The sequence below is a fragment of the Felis catus genome, chromosome A1 (genome assembly GCF_018350175.1).
Source record: "Felis catus isolate Fca126 chromosome A1, F.catus_Fca126_mat1.0, whole genome shotgun sequence".
In the NCBI taxonomy this organism is placed as follows: Eukaryota; Metazoa; Chordata; class Mammalia; order Carnivora; family Felidae; genus Felis; species Felis catus.
The window spans coordinates 179,996,992-180,015,469 of NC_058368.1; the positions used below are offsets into that span (position 1 = coordinate 179,996,992).

At 46.5% G+C, this 18,478-nt stretch overlaps 1 protein-coding gene across 1 annotated transcript in view; it reads left to right on the top strand.

Annotated features, from left to right (window-relative positions):
• The window catches only part of SLIT3 (slit guidance ligand 3), a 598,696-nt gene that overhangs the window by 463,232 nt on the left and 116,986 nt on the right, over positions 1-18,478 (top strand). The window contains exons 8-9 of the mRNA XM_023259788.2: positions 4,221-4,384; positions 13,480-13,621. Of these exons, the coding sequence (XP_023115556.2) occupies positions 4,221-4,384; positions 13,480-13,621 (306 nt within the window). The remainder of the gene's footprint in view (positions 1-4,220; positions 4,385-13,479; positions 13,622-18,478) is intronic.

Consider the following 18,478-nt stretch of genomic DNA (forward strand, 5'->3'; position numbering starts at 1 on the left):
AAACCATGGGGTCTTCAAAGACCCCTTCAAAGTCCACAGCATGCCACAAATGAGCCTCAGGAGAGCGAGCCGAGGGCCCCTGGCCAAGAAGCTGAAAGCGAGTGTCCAGGTACAGGGCCTGCATTTCCCCAGACAGGTTGGTTGAATAGAAGAAAAATGGCCCTCGCCTACAGAGAAAGCCAGAGTCCAGCTCCCGTGGCTACTCTTCTGTGACTTCAGCCGCCCCTCTTGTTGTCAGTCTAAGAGTAGCAATAACAGAAGCTGGGCCAGGTCCACGGGATGGGGGCCGGGGGTAGCTAGGTCTGGATCTCAGGTGCTTTGTTCGGCTGTGTCGGGTGGGAAAGGAGGGCAGAAGAGTTTCCTCTCGTTTCTGTTGTCATCCTTGCCTGTGGTCCTGAACACTCATCTGATGAGTTCAGATCAATCAATCTCATCTGTTCTCTTTGCTCCGTGCCTGCTGCCACTTTCTCTTTAGTTTAATTTCAGAGACGGCTCTGTACAGAACTCCCCAGAGACTTGCGCTGACTAATCCCCCTTTGCTGTAATTAAGGTGGGGGTGGGGGGAGACTAGTGAGGGGAGATGGGGGAAGAGGAGAGAGGAAGGAAGTCATAAATGGGATTTCTAAAGGAAAGCTTTTATATTTAATTCAGAAAGCCACATTTTATAGAAAATGAACAGTGACCCTCTCTAAAAGGATTTGCTGGAAATTTAATTTAGCGCCTGTGGCTAAAAGGCACCTTTTACAAATTGGCATTAGGATTCATTCACCTTATCTTTTGTGAAGGTGGTTTGGCCAACATGGAATATGGTGTTTCCAGCGGCAAAAGACGGCAGAACATGCGGGAACCACCTAGGCGCCTTGATGCCTTGGTGTCTAAGTTAGAAATGGTAGCCTTGTACAGGGGAGGGCCATGGGTTGAGAGGAGACAGAAGTGTGGACCTAGCATCCTCATGACAGTAATGACCACGGACATCACTGTGGTGGCTCATGGTTTGCAGGGCCTTATGCCAAGCTTGTCTCATGAATTCTTTCAGTCCTTACAACAGCCCTGGAAAGGGGGCACCAATAATATCCCCATTTTACAGATCAGAGCACTGAGGCCCAGAGTTAAATCCCTGCCCAAAGTCAGAGTAGGAAAGCAGAGAGGCAATGTCAGATTTGGGCAATTTGGCATCAGAGCCAGAGCTCATTCCGTTCACCAGAAACTAAGGCAGAAGGGTGTGTTCCAGGTGAGCCGAGGAAGGAGAGAAAGGCCACTGGAGGCCACCTTCCCCCAGGTCATTGCTATCCCAACTCACCAGAATTATGGGAAGTAATTAAAATAATTTTCCGTCTCAATCAAGGGGATTAGGAATACTCCTGGCAGTGTCCAGGCTCATGTTTCATGATCAATGTGATTACTTTTCTTTCAATGTTACTATTTGGGATCATACTGCTCAATTTAATCTCCCAAACATGATAGGAAAGGCTGCACTTTGGAAGAATCTGCCCAGTTCAACTCTGCCAGCGCTTCTGGTGGGTAAAATTCCAAGAGTGGGGATCTGAGCCCTTCCATTGCCCTGGGCTTTTGACAAGAGCCTTCAGGTACCTTCCGAGTCAGTTCTGGTCACCTCTTTTCCATGGTCCCACGTGGAAGGGGAAAAATTCCTACAAAGGTGGACAAAGGGTTAGGAACCATCTGTAGCAAGGTTAGGAAGAGAGGTAGCTTGGGGCCAGCCAACAGGGATTGAAAAAGAACCATCCTAATGTAATTTTCCAAAAGGAAGTCTTCGACATTTTCATTATCCCAGAAATTAATCAGTTAAGGATCTGACTTATTTAACCCTCATTTTTGTCATTCCACTGATGTCTTACCCCCGATGGGGAATTGGTTGATGTTGATCTGCCTTGTGGGCCCGTGCTCAGTGCTTCATGGGAATCCCGTTTCCTCAGCTTCCATGCCTCACTGCCAAAGAAGGCAACTGCCTTTCCTCATAGAAGCCAGACTCTCATCAGAAGGCTCTGATTCTCCTGGCACGTGAAAGAGCCCCAACGCCTCAGCCTGTGCTACCATTGGAGCCTATCTCTCTCCACCTTGTCCCTAAGAACCAACCCACCGTTGCCGTTCTCCTAGGCAGCCTTTATACCCAGTGGTCTATTCCTAGCCATAGAACCAACACTCCATGCCTCCTTCTCTTTCCGCCCCCCTGCCTCTCTTTCTCTCCCTCCTGTCTGTCTGTCTCTCTCTCTCTCTGTGTGTGTGTGTGTGTGTGTGTGTGTGTGTGTGTGTCTGTGTGTGTGTGTGTGTGTCTGAGTGTCTGTCTGTCTGTCTCTCTCTCTCTCTCTCTCTCTGTGTGTGTGTGTGTGTGTGTGTGTGTGTGTGTGTGTCTGAGTGTCTGTCTGTCTGTCTCTACAACTCACTGATAGATCAGGAAACAAATCATTTTCACTCATGCTGAAATTTCCCAAGAAGGCCCAGTATACAAGAGAAATTCCCTCCTCTCCCTCATGTTCTTCCCCTAGTTTAGGATTTTGCCTCCCCTCCCCCTTCCCGCCTACAGCACTTCTTTCTGAAGTGCCACACAAAGAGAAGGCAGCATAGGAGTCTGGGCTTTGAAACTCAAAGGGGAGAATTTCTTGGAGCCCATTACAGACATAGCATCTTAGGCCTAGGAACCTATGAAAATGTGTTCAACCTTAAAGTATTGGCTCTGAAATCCAAAAGAGCATTACAACATCAAAATTCATCATTTTGAAAAACAAAATCATAAACACCATTTCAAATTGTTTTTCAGCAGAAAAAATAATTGCATTCTACATGGGATATAGGTTCATTTAGTTGGCAGATATGATGGGATCTTGGGACCCCCTGAGGCTGTCAAGGCCCCTAGTGGCCCTGGCCTGCCCAAGGTTTGCACCTGTGCAATGGCAGGAATGCTCGGCCGGCACGCCCCTCAAGTTAGCTGCACTTGGCCGGTGTTCAGCAATGCTGACTTTATACTCAGTCGAGTGTGGTCAAGAGCCCTTCAGCGCTCTCCATCTCGGGCATGGAGATAGCCCAAGCCACTGCTTTAGGCTGCCACTCAATATTAACCAACTTGACACAGAGCACTTGAAAGTCCCAAGATATCGCTGGCTGATTAGCATGTCCAGGATTGGGCATTTGAAGTCTGCATCAGAAACCCAAGTGTGTGATAAGCTGATGTAACTACAACTCTCCTACCACCACTTCTAATGACCTAGGGTTGGGGGGAATGTGCTAATAGGAAGACCCTGATAGAGAAGCCTTGGGGAAAAACCTGTACAAGCCCCTACATATCCTTAGTTTGCCCCTCAGTTCGTGGAAAGTAAATTCAAGTCATTTAACCATATGGGATTCCTTTCAGAAGTAGAACATACAGATCCCTCTAGGGAATCTTAATCACTCAGAGGTGAGAAATTGATCTGGAATCACAGCTACTGCAGAATGAAAAGCCAAAGAGTCCTGGAACTGGTTAGGGGGTCTTAACAGGGGCACCTAAGCCAGAATAGCAAATACACCTGGTAGAATTTAACTTGGGAAGGAGAGGAGGGCAAGGTGGAGACATTGCTGTGGGCTGCAAGGGTCTGGAATGGACAGCCCTTTATTTGAATGGGGGTGGGTGGAAAGAAGGTATAGGACCCTTGCCTTCATGCTTTGCTCACTGGGCTACTGCACACAAGCCCTCCAGCTTTCCATGTAGGGGTTCATTCACTTTAGGGAGGAGATGAAGGAGAAAGTGAAGGCAACGGCAGGTTTTGGCCACAGTGCCACCATAGAGTGAAGCATTGAGATTGAGAAGCTGTTTGAAGCTATCTGGAACCCAGGCTAACTACAGTACTAAAATTTGCAAGTCAGTCACCCCTTTGAAAATTTGACTCGAATCTGAAGCATTGCTTTAATAATGTCACTCTCCTCCTCCTACATGTTGAGGCTTTCTTGAGTGGGAAAGAAAAGGGTGGAATTACTATTAAGAAATGGGGAATTGTTCAGAACCCTGGAGGTATCAGTTGGATGTGGCCTGCATGCGAAGATAACAAGTCATTTGTGGTTTGGCAATAAAAGGGCTGAGGCTCCCATGGTAACTCACTCGTACAGCGGGAAATGCTTCCCTGGGCTCCGGAGGGTTATCACACTGGGCAAAGGGGCACAGAAGGTTTGGCCTACTCTGTTCACTTCACTCTGTGACAGCATCTTACCTCAGTCCCTCCCTCTCCTAGGCGCCTCCACTCCAACCACCTGTACTGTGACTGCCACCTGGCCTGGCTCTCAGATTGGCTGCGACAGCGACGGACAATTGGCCAGTTCACACTCTGTATGGCTCCTGTGCACCTGAGGGGCTTCAATGTGGCAGATGTGCAGAAAAAGGAGTATATATGCCCAGGTGAGGCTGTCCCACCCTCTCCCCCTCTGTACTGTGACTCACCCACCCCTGAGCTCTCCCAGACATCACCCTGGGCATGAACCCACACTTAGCCCAGAGCTTGGTGTGCACTCTCCTGGGTTCCTCAGCACTCTATAGTCACTTGGGCTCTGGGGTGCCTCAGAGGCTTCTGAAAAAGCAGCTCTTGTCATCTGGTAAAGGAAAATGCTCAAGGAAGTAATGAATCACTTTCTGTTAAGCTTCATCATCCACTGATGCTAAGAAACTTACCAAGTGTTAAGTACATTGTTTAGCATTTCCTAAACATGTGCCTGTCGTCTGATTGCCATAGAAATTGAAAGACAAGTTAATGGAGGCAGTAGGGTCAGCCTGCTTGGCTGGAAACCCTAGATCTGCTCCTTAGTAGTGTGTGACTTTGGCAAGTTCCCATATGTTTGCAAAATGGGAAAATCATAGTACATAACTCAAGGGATGGGTGGGAGGATTAAATGAAATAATGCATATGAAGCACTTAGCATAATACATAGCACTTGGTAAGAGCTAATAAGTGGAGCTTAATTATTATAGTTTAGTGGGTCCACAAAATGTGCTGAGCAAACATAAGAGTTTGATCTGTGGGTAATTGAAGTGTAATAGAAGCACAGATCGCCTGCGTAGTATAGAAAACAGAACTGTGCACAGACATAACTGAACACAGCGCAGATCTCCAGGGATGGGAGATGCCTGACTGACCTGAGAAAAATCTTCTCAGTTGATGTAGTGGCTTTTAACTGAGTCCTCATTTTCACGCTTGCTTTTTTGTTTTTACTTTTCATTGACACCCTCCATTCCCACCGACTCCCTCTTTCTGGGAAATCCCTGAAGTATTCAGTTCAGGAGTTTCCCACAGAAGCATTTCTGACTTCCAGGAACCCAGTCCTGGAACTGGGGCTCAGTGGCCTCTGAAAGCTGATGTTGGGAGTCAGCCTACAGGAAAAAGGAAGGACAGATTGCTCAACACTGGTTGGGGCTACAGTCCTCACATTTCTTGACTGTTGTGTTTTCAGTATTGAAGATCACCTGAGCTCCATGTGTGCTGCAGGGAGGGCCCAAACCAGTCAGCAGTGTAGACTGGCCCCCTTCTGCTCTTAGGCTGCATTTGCAATATGGAAGACTTTTTTTTTTTTTTAATTCAACTTCATCTCGCTCCCTGCCACTCTCTCTTGTCATGTTACTACTTCATCAAGTTATTTATTATTCAAAAACATTTTAACATGTCTCAGAGCAGTACCTTAATAATTTCCTATAGACGCCCACTTAGAAATCACTTCCCGTCAACCACATATAATAAAACCGTTTATCACACAGGCACCAACCTCACATATAGTGACTATAATTACAGTAATTATTAGGCAAAGAGTACAATATCGGCATAAGTGCCAGTGAAAGAAATAATTATAGAGTGCAGGAGTCATCCAAGAGCTAGTGAGAAAAACTAATTAGACAGAATGTTAAAACACATCATTATAGGTGGGTGCCAGGCTTAATGCTCTGCACGAACACAAATACGACTTCGTCAGAAAAGCACCTTCCCGTCAAAGGAGTGGCGAGACATTGCTTCTCCGACAGCAGTTAGGATCCAAACCCCAGGGAGGAAGGCTGAAGCTCCTAGGTCCCGGAAGTGCTCGTGTCCCAAATCTCCTGCCTGGAAAAGGCTGGATCTAGCGGGCAGGTTAATACTTAACATAGAAGCATCCCTATCACCTCCTCTGTTTATGTCAATTAAGCCTGTGGCTTGTGATAATCCCTCACACTTTTCAGTACTAAGCCAGGTGTCTTCTGAGGACACAGGAATCAGGTCCACAGACTCCAGACATGACTGTGCTATTAATCTACACCCTGCCTCACCAGTAGTAGAAATTCAAGAGGGCGACAGTGGAACCCCTTTGTGGGAGGGATTCTTCGATGCTTTCCAGGCTCTCGTGGGTTAGGGACAGAATGCTGTGCAGCGTTGCTTTCTGTAAAGATCTAAGTCGGATATAATGCTTGGCCAAACTGAATATCCCTGACGAATGGGGCCCTATCATCATTAGTGGTGTGCAGGAGTAGCACCCCCTCCAGAAGGTACTACTCCTTTAATAACTGTTAAAGGTGGTTTGTGAGGCCATGTTAAAGGGATGCCAGAGGAAGCCATGTGGAGTGAGACTCCACACTTGGGAGGTGGAAGAGGACAGCTGTTTTCACGCACTGACTATCCTTCCCACACACCCCACCATGTGCAGGCTCTACCCATGGCAGAGTCCACAGGGCATCCTCATGAGGCAGTTTTGTATGGATCACATTGGTCGTACGCTGCAAAATTGTCAGTGTTCCTCGTTCCAGCTCTCCCCCCAATGACTCACAGGAGGAGGGCTTTAGTCAAGAAAGGCAGGAGTAAGAACATCTCTGTAAAACAAGAGGTCATCTGCTCAGGAGAAAAAAAGGCATGGGGTACCAATTAAGCCATCCCTGCATGTAGTTTCATCACCAGTGGCCCCTGTCAGGGAAGCATCAGAAAACCTCCTGGGACCTTAAACCATATCACAAAATTCACCAAACACATGACTCCAGAGACAGGAAAGAGTTTTATCTCTCTCAGCCTGTGAGGGCCCTGGTTGCCCAAGTCCCTGCTATCTCCCTGTGAATTAAATCCAGCCGGCTGGAGCCCATCCCCTTCTCCCCAAAAGCCTTGGCTGCAGGCTCCTTATCACTCCAGCTAACCCAGAAATTTGCTAGCAGCACACTTTGACAGAATTCATCTCCTCTGCCACCCGTACCCCGCCAATCAAAGGTATTTATTTTCTTCCTCTAGAGAGGCATCTGAGAATTTTTCAAAGGGTGGGAGACTATATCCTTATTTTATTTTTTATTACTGTTTCCGTACAGTATGCAGCTAGACTTCTTTGTTTCCTTCAGCCACTGCTGCAAAAATTTCTGTTAACTTTTCTTGTTTTAGAGAGGAAGGTTAGGGCCCTATGACTAGAAGGGTCTGTGGTCCCCACTTGTTGCCTGTACCAGACGGGGACTTTATCGAGTTCATGATACTAGACCACAGAAGAGGTTCTACTATGGCCACTACTTGACTCATGTGAGTTGCAAGTTTTGGGTTTTTGCCCATCCTTACCTAAAGGGTTTATGCTGGGGTTTAAACTCCAGGATTTATTTTCCGTGTGTCAATTTTCTGGTTACCTTAATCTGAAGAAGTTTCTTCCAGTCACAATTCGTAATTCAAGGGTATTAGTTAAATATTTGACCTCCTGAGTCAGTTATCTCTTTCCTTTAAACATCTTTGTATCCACTGGCTTGTCCACCTATTTTACACTTATCTGCCCATAGCCTTTGAGTGTGAGATAGAGATACCCTTTCATGAAGATCGATCTTGTCTTCTAGTACTAAGGGGTCACGTTTTTAAGGTTGCCCCAATGCCTGGAACAATGCTTGCTCCTAAAAGCCTCTCAAGAAACACTTCCTCATTTATTACTAAAAATTAAATCGGCATATAACCCTGGAAACAAGAAATTTTCACCACCACCCCTTTTTTTTTTTTAATTTGGGACTACTTACTAAGTATAAAGATAATTAAGGTAAGCCATGACTAGCCGCCCATCTCCTTAGGAGGTTTTAATTAAAACACCATAATTGGACATTGCAAGAATGAGATTATTAGGTTTATTTAGCCATTCCTAAAATTATCATGCCTCTGGTATTTAAATCACGTTCATTTATATTCTCATCATAATTGCTCAAACCCCATTGTCATTGCAGTCTGTTGTTGGCTTTTGAAAGGCCAGAGGCCAACAGGGATGCTTAATTTGAATGCTGGAATTAATTTATTTCCACATGCTCACAAGGCCATTGGATTTTTCGGTTCTGTGCACTCTGCTGGGTGGGATTCCCTTTAAAGACGGAAAGAAATAAACACAGCTCTAACAAGAGTGTCCTGCTATCTCCACTGTAGCTTACACAATCTGTGTCTTGGCCCCTGAGGCTCTTCTTCCTACCTCCTGAGATTCCCAGGCTCTGATGGCTTTCAAAGTCATGGCAATAAAGAGAGGCATTTGGGGTATCTTCTTGGCAAAGGAGATGATACAAAAAACGCTGAACCAGAACTTAGAATGTTGTGGTTCACTAGTTCCATGATCTTGACCAGTTTGCTTGACTCCCTGTTCTTCCCTTTCCTCATCAGTATAATGGAAATAATAATAATAAAAGAACGTACGTCATGGGTTTTATGAGAACCAAATGAGCTCACACATGCAAAGCCCTTGGTGCAGCATCTAGCACTTAGGAAACATTCCATAAGCGTTAGCTGCTGTTACGACAATGACATCATTCTTAGTTGGGCCACCATTGTGTCCCTGGTCAAGTTCTCTCCCTCCAAGATGTCTGTTTCCTCATCAGCTCCACAGCCCTTTCTAGGTCTGAAGTTCAGCGAGCTTTTCCCCATTCAATTGGACACACCAGTTAGGACTTTCCACTTCCAGCGTGATGCCAAATAGAAGAACAGAGTTGAGGAAGCAGCCTGGCAGGAGCCAGTGTCCCTGATCATTGCTCCTCCTCCTTGTCTCTCAGACTGGAGGGGGTATCATGCAGTCACCAGAGACACGATGACGTGATCGCTGTTCGTGCCAGCCATCACAGGCACTTTGCCATGACAGGTCTGGTCGGGGACACATTCCTGCCCTGCCCTTGTGCTCATTGAGCACCTCCCCCCCCCCATCTGAGGGGACAGCAGCCTGATAATCAGGGAGGGGAGGATCAGCACCTCAGTTGCCCTGTGCTCTGCCCTCTCTCAAGACATCAGGCCACAGTCCCGGGAGTGGGAGTCAGGGGACATCAGAAGGCTGGACATCTCAGTGTCCTCTTTGGGTGACACGGAGGTGGCTCTGGCTCCAAAGTGAAATTCCTGAGCTGAAGTGGTGATTCCGGAAAGGGGAGACAGGCCCCGAGAGGGGAGACAGGTACTTGGCCCATATCCTCGTCTCCCTGTTCTGTGTGAGAACTAGCTTCCACCTCAGTGCAGCAACATTTTGTCCCACAGGAAGAGTTCCAAGGGCAGATAGCTTGGGCACCCATTTAAAAACGAAGAGCAAGTCCACATCCACTTCAAGTTCCTCACAAAACATCTCAGAACATGGATTACAGGGGTTCTGTGTGCTAGTGCATCACTACACTCTGATTTAAGCTGCTTTCTGTGCCAGGAGAAGGAGGAGATGGTACCAGCAGGCAAGCTTGCTTGGGGATAATGAGTATTCACGAGCCCCATGAGCACGTGTTATACAACAGGAACACACATGTTCACGTAGGCACAAGCCCACATAGTCCTCTCCCCTCAAACATGTGTGGAGACTTTCCACCTCGATCAAAACACTCTGTTCCCATTCATCTGCTTCTCAGCTTGTACAGTGCTCAGAGAATTTCCTGGGTAGAACCATGGGTTTTTCCTCACTTTGCCCCCCTTGGAAATTCTCTGTCACCTGCACCACCCCCTTCACTCTCAATATGTGTGGACAGGAAAGGCTGAGAGGAAGGGGTTTGCAGACAGAGCTAAGACGAGTGCCTAGGACACCCTGAGCTGTGCAGGTGAGCAGGGCTCAGCAGGAGCCTCAGCAGAGTAGCAGATGGCCTTTGCCAGCACTGAGCTGTGGTAGAAAGACATGAGCTTCAGGCATGAAGGTCCCATCCACCCATAACCGCTTCGTTCCCCACCCACCCACCCCCACACACACTATGGCTGGTCCTAGCAACCAGAGCCCAGGGCACTCAGAGCTCAGGGGTCTCCCCTTAAGGCCCTTCTAGAAGGATTACTCGCCCCCACAGCTTGGTGACATTCAGCCCCCACTCTGCCAGGATTCTAGACCAATTCCATTCATCTATTCATCCTTCCGCTGACCCATGGTATGTTTACAGGGTTTTGTGCTTTGGCCCTGCTTTAGGCATTGGGAACATAACAGGGAATAAGACAGAAAAGACCACTGCCCTTGTTGAATTTACATGCTAGTCTCAGTCTATCCAAAGACAAAAAGCAAAGGGGAGGGACTTCTGACACCATAGCACTCAGAGGTTCAAAGGGAAATGCACTCGGTCCATTGGGCATGGAGCAGAGGGGAATGTTTCCAGGGAAAATGAACCTATCTTTCAACCCCATCTTAAGCCTGAAGTGTTTTGTTTCAACAAGAGGATAACACCCTTACCACGTGTGAATGCCTGGCTGGGGAGCCACCAGCCCAGGATGCTGACAGAGGCTATAATTACCTTTGTTTCTCTCTGCGTAATTAAAGGTGTTGTTAGTGACCTGGTTATGGAATCTTTTTCAAAGGCTTTTTTTACCTTGACAACATCCCTTGAAATGTAGCACATACTCCCTACAGAATCAGAGCCACCCTGTGAAAGACCCAGCTCATTCCCAGAGGGATTCAAGGCTACAACCTAGGGCTGGTTTAAACAGAATTAATTCTAGCACAGAAGTCAAAGGGGCATTTTTGAAAAAAACTCCCATTTCAGAACTTCCTGTTGCCCGTAGAAGCCCTGACTGTAATGTCTTTCTCCCCCTCTCCCTTCCTGACACACCCCAACCAAGTAACAATTTGACAAATCAGAAGAAGTACAGCCATCCGATTACTGTCTGCCTCAATGGATGGAAATACAGGAGGAGCACAGACTTCATCCTTCCACGGAATCCCTGACATTTCCCAAACAGGAAGGTGCCCGTGGTGTGGCGATTCTCCCTGGCTTTGTTAGGCACCCTAGCCCCTTGACGTGGAGGGCCAAGCCTGGCAGTTTTCTTTGGGGAGCGTCATAGGCACTTCAAAAGCCCTGACATCTGAAGCCATACCACTCCCAGCCTCTCTCACATGTGGGGAGAGGGTGGGAGCTCTTCACACTGCATATCCTCTTGGCCCCCTTCAAAGAAGCAGAGCCAGGATGGACAGGTGCTGTTGGGTGTTTTACTCCTTCTCTGCTTTGATTCTTCTGAAGACCAGGAGTAATTGATCTTTTCAGTCCAAAAAGGACTTCAGAAGTCATGCAGTCCAAATTTCTTATTCACTGAGTTGGTAACAAAAGAGCTCAGAGGGATATTATGATTTACAGGCAATTCGTGCCAGAGGTGGACTCATTAACAGTAATAATAACAGCAACTAAGCTCTGACTCTGTGCCATGCATTCTTCTAAATACTTTATATGCATTAACTTTCTTTGCCTTCACAACAAAACCATGCTGTGAAATAAGTATTGTTATTTCTTCTCATTTTACAGATGGGGAAAACTGGGCACGGGGATATAGGGATGAAATGACAGAGCCAAGATTCAAATTGAGGCAGTAGGACTCCAGACCCCACTCCCTGAGCCACAACACTCTCATTCCTGATCTGAGGCTCTTATAAGCTGATTCTCTGGGGTTGCCATTTCCTTAGAAATGGAAAACTTCCCCAGTTTGGAACAAAGCTTGTATCACCTCTCCCAGAGAATGTTCCGGTTGGGGATTTTAGTGAAAGTCATCATCATTCTGGCATTTTTCATGGTCTCCATGAGATCTGCTAATGTGAGTAACACTGAAGAGTTTGAAGTCCCTATGCCCTAGACATGAATATTTTCTCAAATGTCCCAGAAAGGAGGATATTTTTTAATTTGGGGTATGTGTGTATGTGTGTATGTGTGTCTGTAGGTGTGTGTGTGTATGACAGAGACAGAGACAGAAAGGGAGAAAAAGAGAGAGAAGGAGATGGTGAGGCCAAGAGAAGTAATCTTTGATTACTGAGTCGGCACTTTCCGGCAAGGTAAATGTTCCACAACGAGCCTTTGGCATCCATTTGAGCCCTTGCAGAAGGACCGTCCCCAGGCACAGGGACTGTTGAGCGTGAAGAGGGGGATCCTCCACTTTGAGTCTCAATGTCCAAACAAGCATTTGCCCAGGCCCCCTTGGTTCTCTGATGCATCCACTTTGGCCAAACCAAAGTCAGTGTTTCCCTGCAGACATTTTCAGGTTTCATATTGAATCTCTGTCCAAGGGCTCCCAGTCAGAATCCCATGTCCAGGCAGTGAGAGATCGGCAGAGTTGGTCTGAGCCTGTGGTCCTCCGCTCTGGGGGTGGGCATCTGGAAAGACATCAGGTAATCCCTGCTGGCTAGATCTCGCAGGCGGTGGAGAGGTCCTGAGGAGGCTCTGGGGTCGGGTTTACCTTTGGGACCACAAAATGTCCACATTTGGAAAACAAACCACAGGTCTGAGATTCTTACCTTACTTTGAAGAAGTAGTGATAGCATGAAAACTTTTATGTGTTTAAAACATTTGAATGTACTTCTTGTGACTCTTTGAATCCTGGGTTAGTTTGCTAATATATATTTTTATCTTTGTGTGGTTTTCTAAAGATGCTCTTTAGATGCCATTTACTTGGGTTTTTACCACTTTGCTTTAAATTCACGCAGGTTCTCACCTCAAACAAAATTAAAAGCTGACTCCAAAATACGTAATAACTTATTTGCCTTTTTTCTAATAAGATAGGTTTTATTTGCATGTTCTCTGGACATAAAAATTGCTTGAAAATGTTTTGGATGATGTCACTGCTGATGACTATAGACACTTTGAGAACATCAAATAATGAAATTCTGACAGCTTCCCCTACCCCAACTTGGTTTTAGAGTGTGTTCAAAACTCTAGAGAAAAGAATGAAAGCGTGCCTATACCTAGCATCCAATCCCCAAATGAAAGCCAAAAATCGTAGGTGTTCAGACATTGGGCACCCTGAGCAAATAGTCCCAATGTGCCTTTTTTTGCATTCTGGTGGCATATTTTCATGTGGGACTGACTCTGAGAGCAACCCTTTCTCTGAAAGACGAGGATGATGTGATGACAGAGCCAGTAGAACAATCCAGAAACAGGTCAAGGTCAGAATCTCTCCTCTTGGCTAAATATTTAGCCAGTTGCAGCCATGTCTCCCAGATGAGAGGAGATGTCAGCTGGTGAAAATTTTTCAGGTATTTTATCAGGTGCTGCTTCCTTGGAAGCTGGTTAAGGGGCACAAAAGCTCCAGTGGCTCCTGACACTGTCATGATTGACCATGTGTTCTGGACCTCCAGGACCCCACTCAGAACCTCCGTCCTGCAATGCCAACTCCATCTCCTGTCCCTCGGCCTGCACATGCAGCAATAACGTCGTGGACTGTCGAGGGAAGGGCTTGACGGAGATCCCTGCCAACTTGCCAGAGGGCATCGTCGAAATGTAAGTGCCCCATCTGCTACCCTCTGTCCCTGGTGAGTTTATCTCTCTGCCTCAGCCAATCCCTCAGTAGTCTGGTGGCGCGTGGGCCTGTTACCGCTAACTATTAAAAAACACTCAGAGATCCCTTTGCTAACTGTCCAGGCTTTCCCAGGTGTGATACCTCAGTTGTCAAGAGCATAGATTCCAGAGCTCAGTCAGCAAACTTCTCAGTGGTCCAAATATGTCCACCATTTATTTCTATAAGTAAAGTTTTATTGGAACACATCCAGAGCTATTTGCATACGGATTGTCCATGGCTGTCCTCGTGAGGCAGTATTGAGTAGTTGTGACTTAGCCCACCAACCCTGATATATGTGCTATCTGGCCCTTTACAATAAAAGCTTGTCAGTCCCTTCCCTGGAATCACCCTGTGATTATATCCTAGCTCTACCATTTACTAGCTGTGTGACTTTGGGCAAAATAATCACTCTTTTTCATCTCTACTTCTCTCATCTATAACAATGTGATAATTACAGTATTGTCAATGGGTCATCGTGGAAACAGAATGAAATGCTGCATGGGAGCCCTTAATAGGGTCCTTGGCACGTGGGCAAATGCTCTATGTACTGGTGGTAGTATTGGCAGAAGGTACATGAATGATGAACTCATTTCATAGCTACCATTATCTGAGCAAGAGTGAACTGTTAATCATTTCAAATCAGATCGTTGTCCTCTAGATTAGAACTGTAGGTACAAAAATTGTGTATGTCTGTGTGTGTGCACAGATGTCCATAATACCACTAAAAATTTCTTGACCGTATAGTTCAATCTTGTCCACTCTTGCCTTATACATTAGAAAATGGCCAGTTTCTCATTCTGGGTCAAGTAGAGGGGTCAGTCAACACCAACCTCAAGATCACTCTTTTTTTTTTTTTTAATTTTTTTTTAACGTTTATTTATTTTTGAGACAGAGAGAGACAGAGTATGAACGGGGGAGGTGCAGAGAGAGAGGGAGACACAGAATCAGAAGCAGGCTCCAGGCTCTGGGCCATCATCCCAGAGCCCGACGCGGGGCTCGAACTCACGGACCGCGAGATCTTGACCTGAGCTGAAGTCGGACCCTTAACCGACTGAGCCACCCAGGCGCCCCAGGATCACTCTTTACATGACCACAAATGTTTTCATTTTTTACCTTCACCTTTAGGTGGCTTTATTAAAAACATGCTTAGATAGAATCTTCCTAGTCAAAATATCATTAGATAAAATCCCTTCAAATAAGACACGCGTTTCCGTAGCCCCTCTGCTCATCTGCTCCTCCTCTCCCTCTTCCTCCTCCTCTCCCTCTTCCTCCTCCTCTCCCTCTTCCTCCTCCTCTCCCTCTTCCTCCTCCTCTTCTCCCTCTTCCTCCTCCTCTCCCTCTTCCTCCTCCTCTTCTCCCTCTTCCTCCTCCTCCTCTCCCTCTTCCTCCTCCTCCTCTCCCTCTTCCTCCTCCTCCTCTCCCTCTTCCTCCTCCTCCTCTCCCTCTTCCTCCTCCTCCTCTCCCTCTTCCTCCTCCTCTCCCTCTTCCTCCTCCTCTCCCTCTTCCTCCTCCTTTGCATCCCTTCTGTTCCTGATGCGATCCAATAGATAGCCCATTAACTCTTTCAGCCATTCACACATTCATTCAACAAATGTCTGTTGTTAGCCCCCTATGTTCTAGTCATAGTTCTGTGCTCCAGGAGCATCAGTGAATAAAAGATAAAATTTCTGCCTTTATGGTGCTTGCATTCTGGTGGGGTGCGGGGAGGTAAGAAACAGTAAACAAAGCAATGTAAATTATATGATATGATAGAAGGGGGTAGCTTCTGTGGAGAAAAATAAAGCAAGGAAAACACTTGAAGTCAGTTAAGGGGGAAAAAAGCAAGCAGATACGTGGAGGAAGAGTGTTGCAGGTAGAGGGCACAGCATGTGCAAAGGCCCAGAGGGAGGAGAGTGCCTGCTATACCAGAAGGCCAGTGTGGCTAGAGTGAAGCAAACATAAGGGGCAGAATTAAGGGATAAAAGTAGAGGGGCAACAAAGGGCCAAATCATGGGGGCATTTTAAGGACTCTGGTTTCACCCTGATTGAGTTGAGAAGAAACATAGGATTTACAACAGTGGAGGCTTCATTTCTTCTTTCATTGGTTTTGTCAACTTTTCCCTGATTCCCTTTAAAACTGTCTTCCCAGCCCCAGTAGACACAACTCATGCCTCTACCTCTTCCCGTAGGCGGGAGCTCGTCAGCAGAGCCTCCTTTTGGCCTGACAGCCACACCTTCTGTAGCCTCCATCCCTCTTCGCCCACCCTTCAGTCTTCCTTTCGTCAAGAACCAGCAGTTAATTTGTTCACGTTTTGCTGTTTTCTCTTTGCTCCTCACAGTCTGTTGCTCTAGACTTGAAGATCCCTTCCTTCGTGAACTCGCTTCAACCTCATGCCTCTCCTGCTCACCCCCTTGCTTCTCTTCTTCTCCCATTTCCTTTTGTTCCTGGCCTTACTCTCTCCCCTTTCCGTACCATTTCCCCCCTGTGTTTATCCTCCTCCCCTCATTCATTTTCTCCCTTCTCTCCCCACCCATGGTCTTCCCATGTCACTTCCCAGTGCCATCTTTCTTCACCCAGTCAGCTCTTCCTTCCTTGTTGTAAGAGCCCCTCCACCTTCCCTCTCCATCCATGACAGGGGAGGACACTGACTGTCTCAAACAGATGTGCAAGACGGAGTTCCTGCCCACATTCATCTCCTTTCAGATTCCCACTTTTTCTGCCCCACTTCATTCCTTTCTCCCTCCATCTGCCAGGTTTCATCTTCTGTCTTTGGCAGCCATAGCTCTTTCCTTGACCAGGTCTCAAACCACAGCGTGATGAAAGAGGCCAGTCTAGTAGATAAGCTATAACCATTGACCCGCACCAACCCCCGACTCGCCCTCCTCTCCTCCACATCATTATACCTCCAACTTGGGCCTCACAGGCACACAGCTCAGGTGTCTAGGAGAGAGGAATTGCAGATGGAAATTGTACATTGGAGGTGGGACCCATGCAGACCAAGCCATACCTGGACTGTTGGGCTCATACCTGGACATCAAATTTTTAAAGGGACATTAACAAACTAGAATAGTTTGATTCAGTGATTTCTGAAAGGCTGTCTGATTATTGGAATGTTTTTCCCAATGTGAGGTAAAGTGAGAAAAACAAGAACAATGTGATTTTTTTCTGATGAGCAAAAATATTCCATTTAAAGGAGACTTTATTTTAAATTCTTGAACTTCCTTATTCTATTGTTGTTATTAAAAATACCCTTCGTCGCTTGTTGGGATGAGCACTGGGTGTTGTATGGAAACCAATTTGACAATAAATTATATTTTTTAAAATGCCCTTCATCTTATAAAATGATGGCCACTAGAGGCAGAATATATATGTTTGGGTGTGCATGCACATGTATGTGCTAAATATGTGCTTAATTAACACGTGTATAAATGTATGTCTCTATATAATATACATTATATATAACACACAGAGCCCTTTCACTAGCAAAATAAAAGGTCTGTAACCACCTAGCCTGTGAAATCTAAAAGTCTGAGAATGACCAACCTAGCTACAGTGCTTCTAAAAACAGCCACAAACAGCAGCCATCAAGGGTAGACTATGGATTCAGGGAGACCCACATACTAGCTCTGGCCATGCCTTTTGACTCTGGAAAATAACTTTTCTGTGTCTTGTTTTCCTCAACTGAAACATTCACAGGCCAACTGTACCTTCTGAACAGCTCTTGCGAAAGTTAAATGAAATGTATGCTGTCAAATGCTTGGCGTTGTGTCTGACACATAGGATATACTCTGCTGGCCGTGATTGTTATTATTTTACTACTGCTAGTACTTGTGTTGCTATTGTTGCTGCTGCTACTACCATTTTATTAGGCTCCGTGAGAAAGGTTGGAAACCATATCATAGGAGCTGAAGCTACCTGCATTTGGAGATCCTTCCATAGAACTAAGTCAGGACTTTAAGGGTGATGGTTGACAGAAGAGGTTCAAGAACCGGGCTAGCCACTTGCATTATGAATTGAGCCTGGCGGTAGCTCATCATCATGCAAATGTATGCAGACATGGAAATAAGGCCGCCCCTGCTTGTGGAGCTCCCACGGCCCACCAGACAGATTGCCCAGGATTTCTCTTGCTGTGCCCACCTCCTTCTCCTCTGTGATGAAATGAAGCTGAGACATTAAAGCAGACGAAGCAAGACTCTGTGGTTAGGAGGCTACAGGCAGAAGTGACATGTAAGAGAGACCTTTGAGGAAGAAACCTGCTTGTTCCTCAAGGCAACAAAACCCGTGCCTGGGGACTTGTGTGTTGGTCTGAAAGTCTTGAAAGCAGCTGAAACGCAGCCTCTTAGGGAGAGAAGACCAGCAGGTGGGGGAGGTTGAAAGATGAGACAGAGAGTGGAAACTGAAGTACACCCCCCCGGATGAATAGAAGTGTCTGATTTATCATCCCAAAGACATCTGAATGTGACTTTTCCTTTTTCCCATCAAGAATTTTGACTCGTGTCCATGGCCACCCATACAATCCAGACTTCCCCTTTCTCCTTAGGGATGCTTGGCACCATCTCAGGTTCTTCAGATCCCATGGGCCATCCTTAGCCAGTGGTGATGCGTTAACACCTTAGGAGGGGTTCTGCACTCCCCAACATTTGGGGGGAGGAAGGACTATCTCTCATGCAAAGCAATCTGGCAAACTCTTTTAGAATGTTTTTCAAAGCCAAGGCAGCTCAGAGGAGTGTCTGCTGGTCTCCCCGCATAGCAGAGCCAATTCCTCTAAAAATAGCTTTCTTCCAGAGAACCCACAGTGAGACAGTTCCCTGCAGATTTT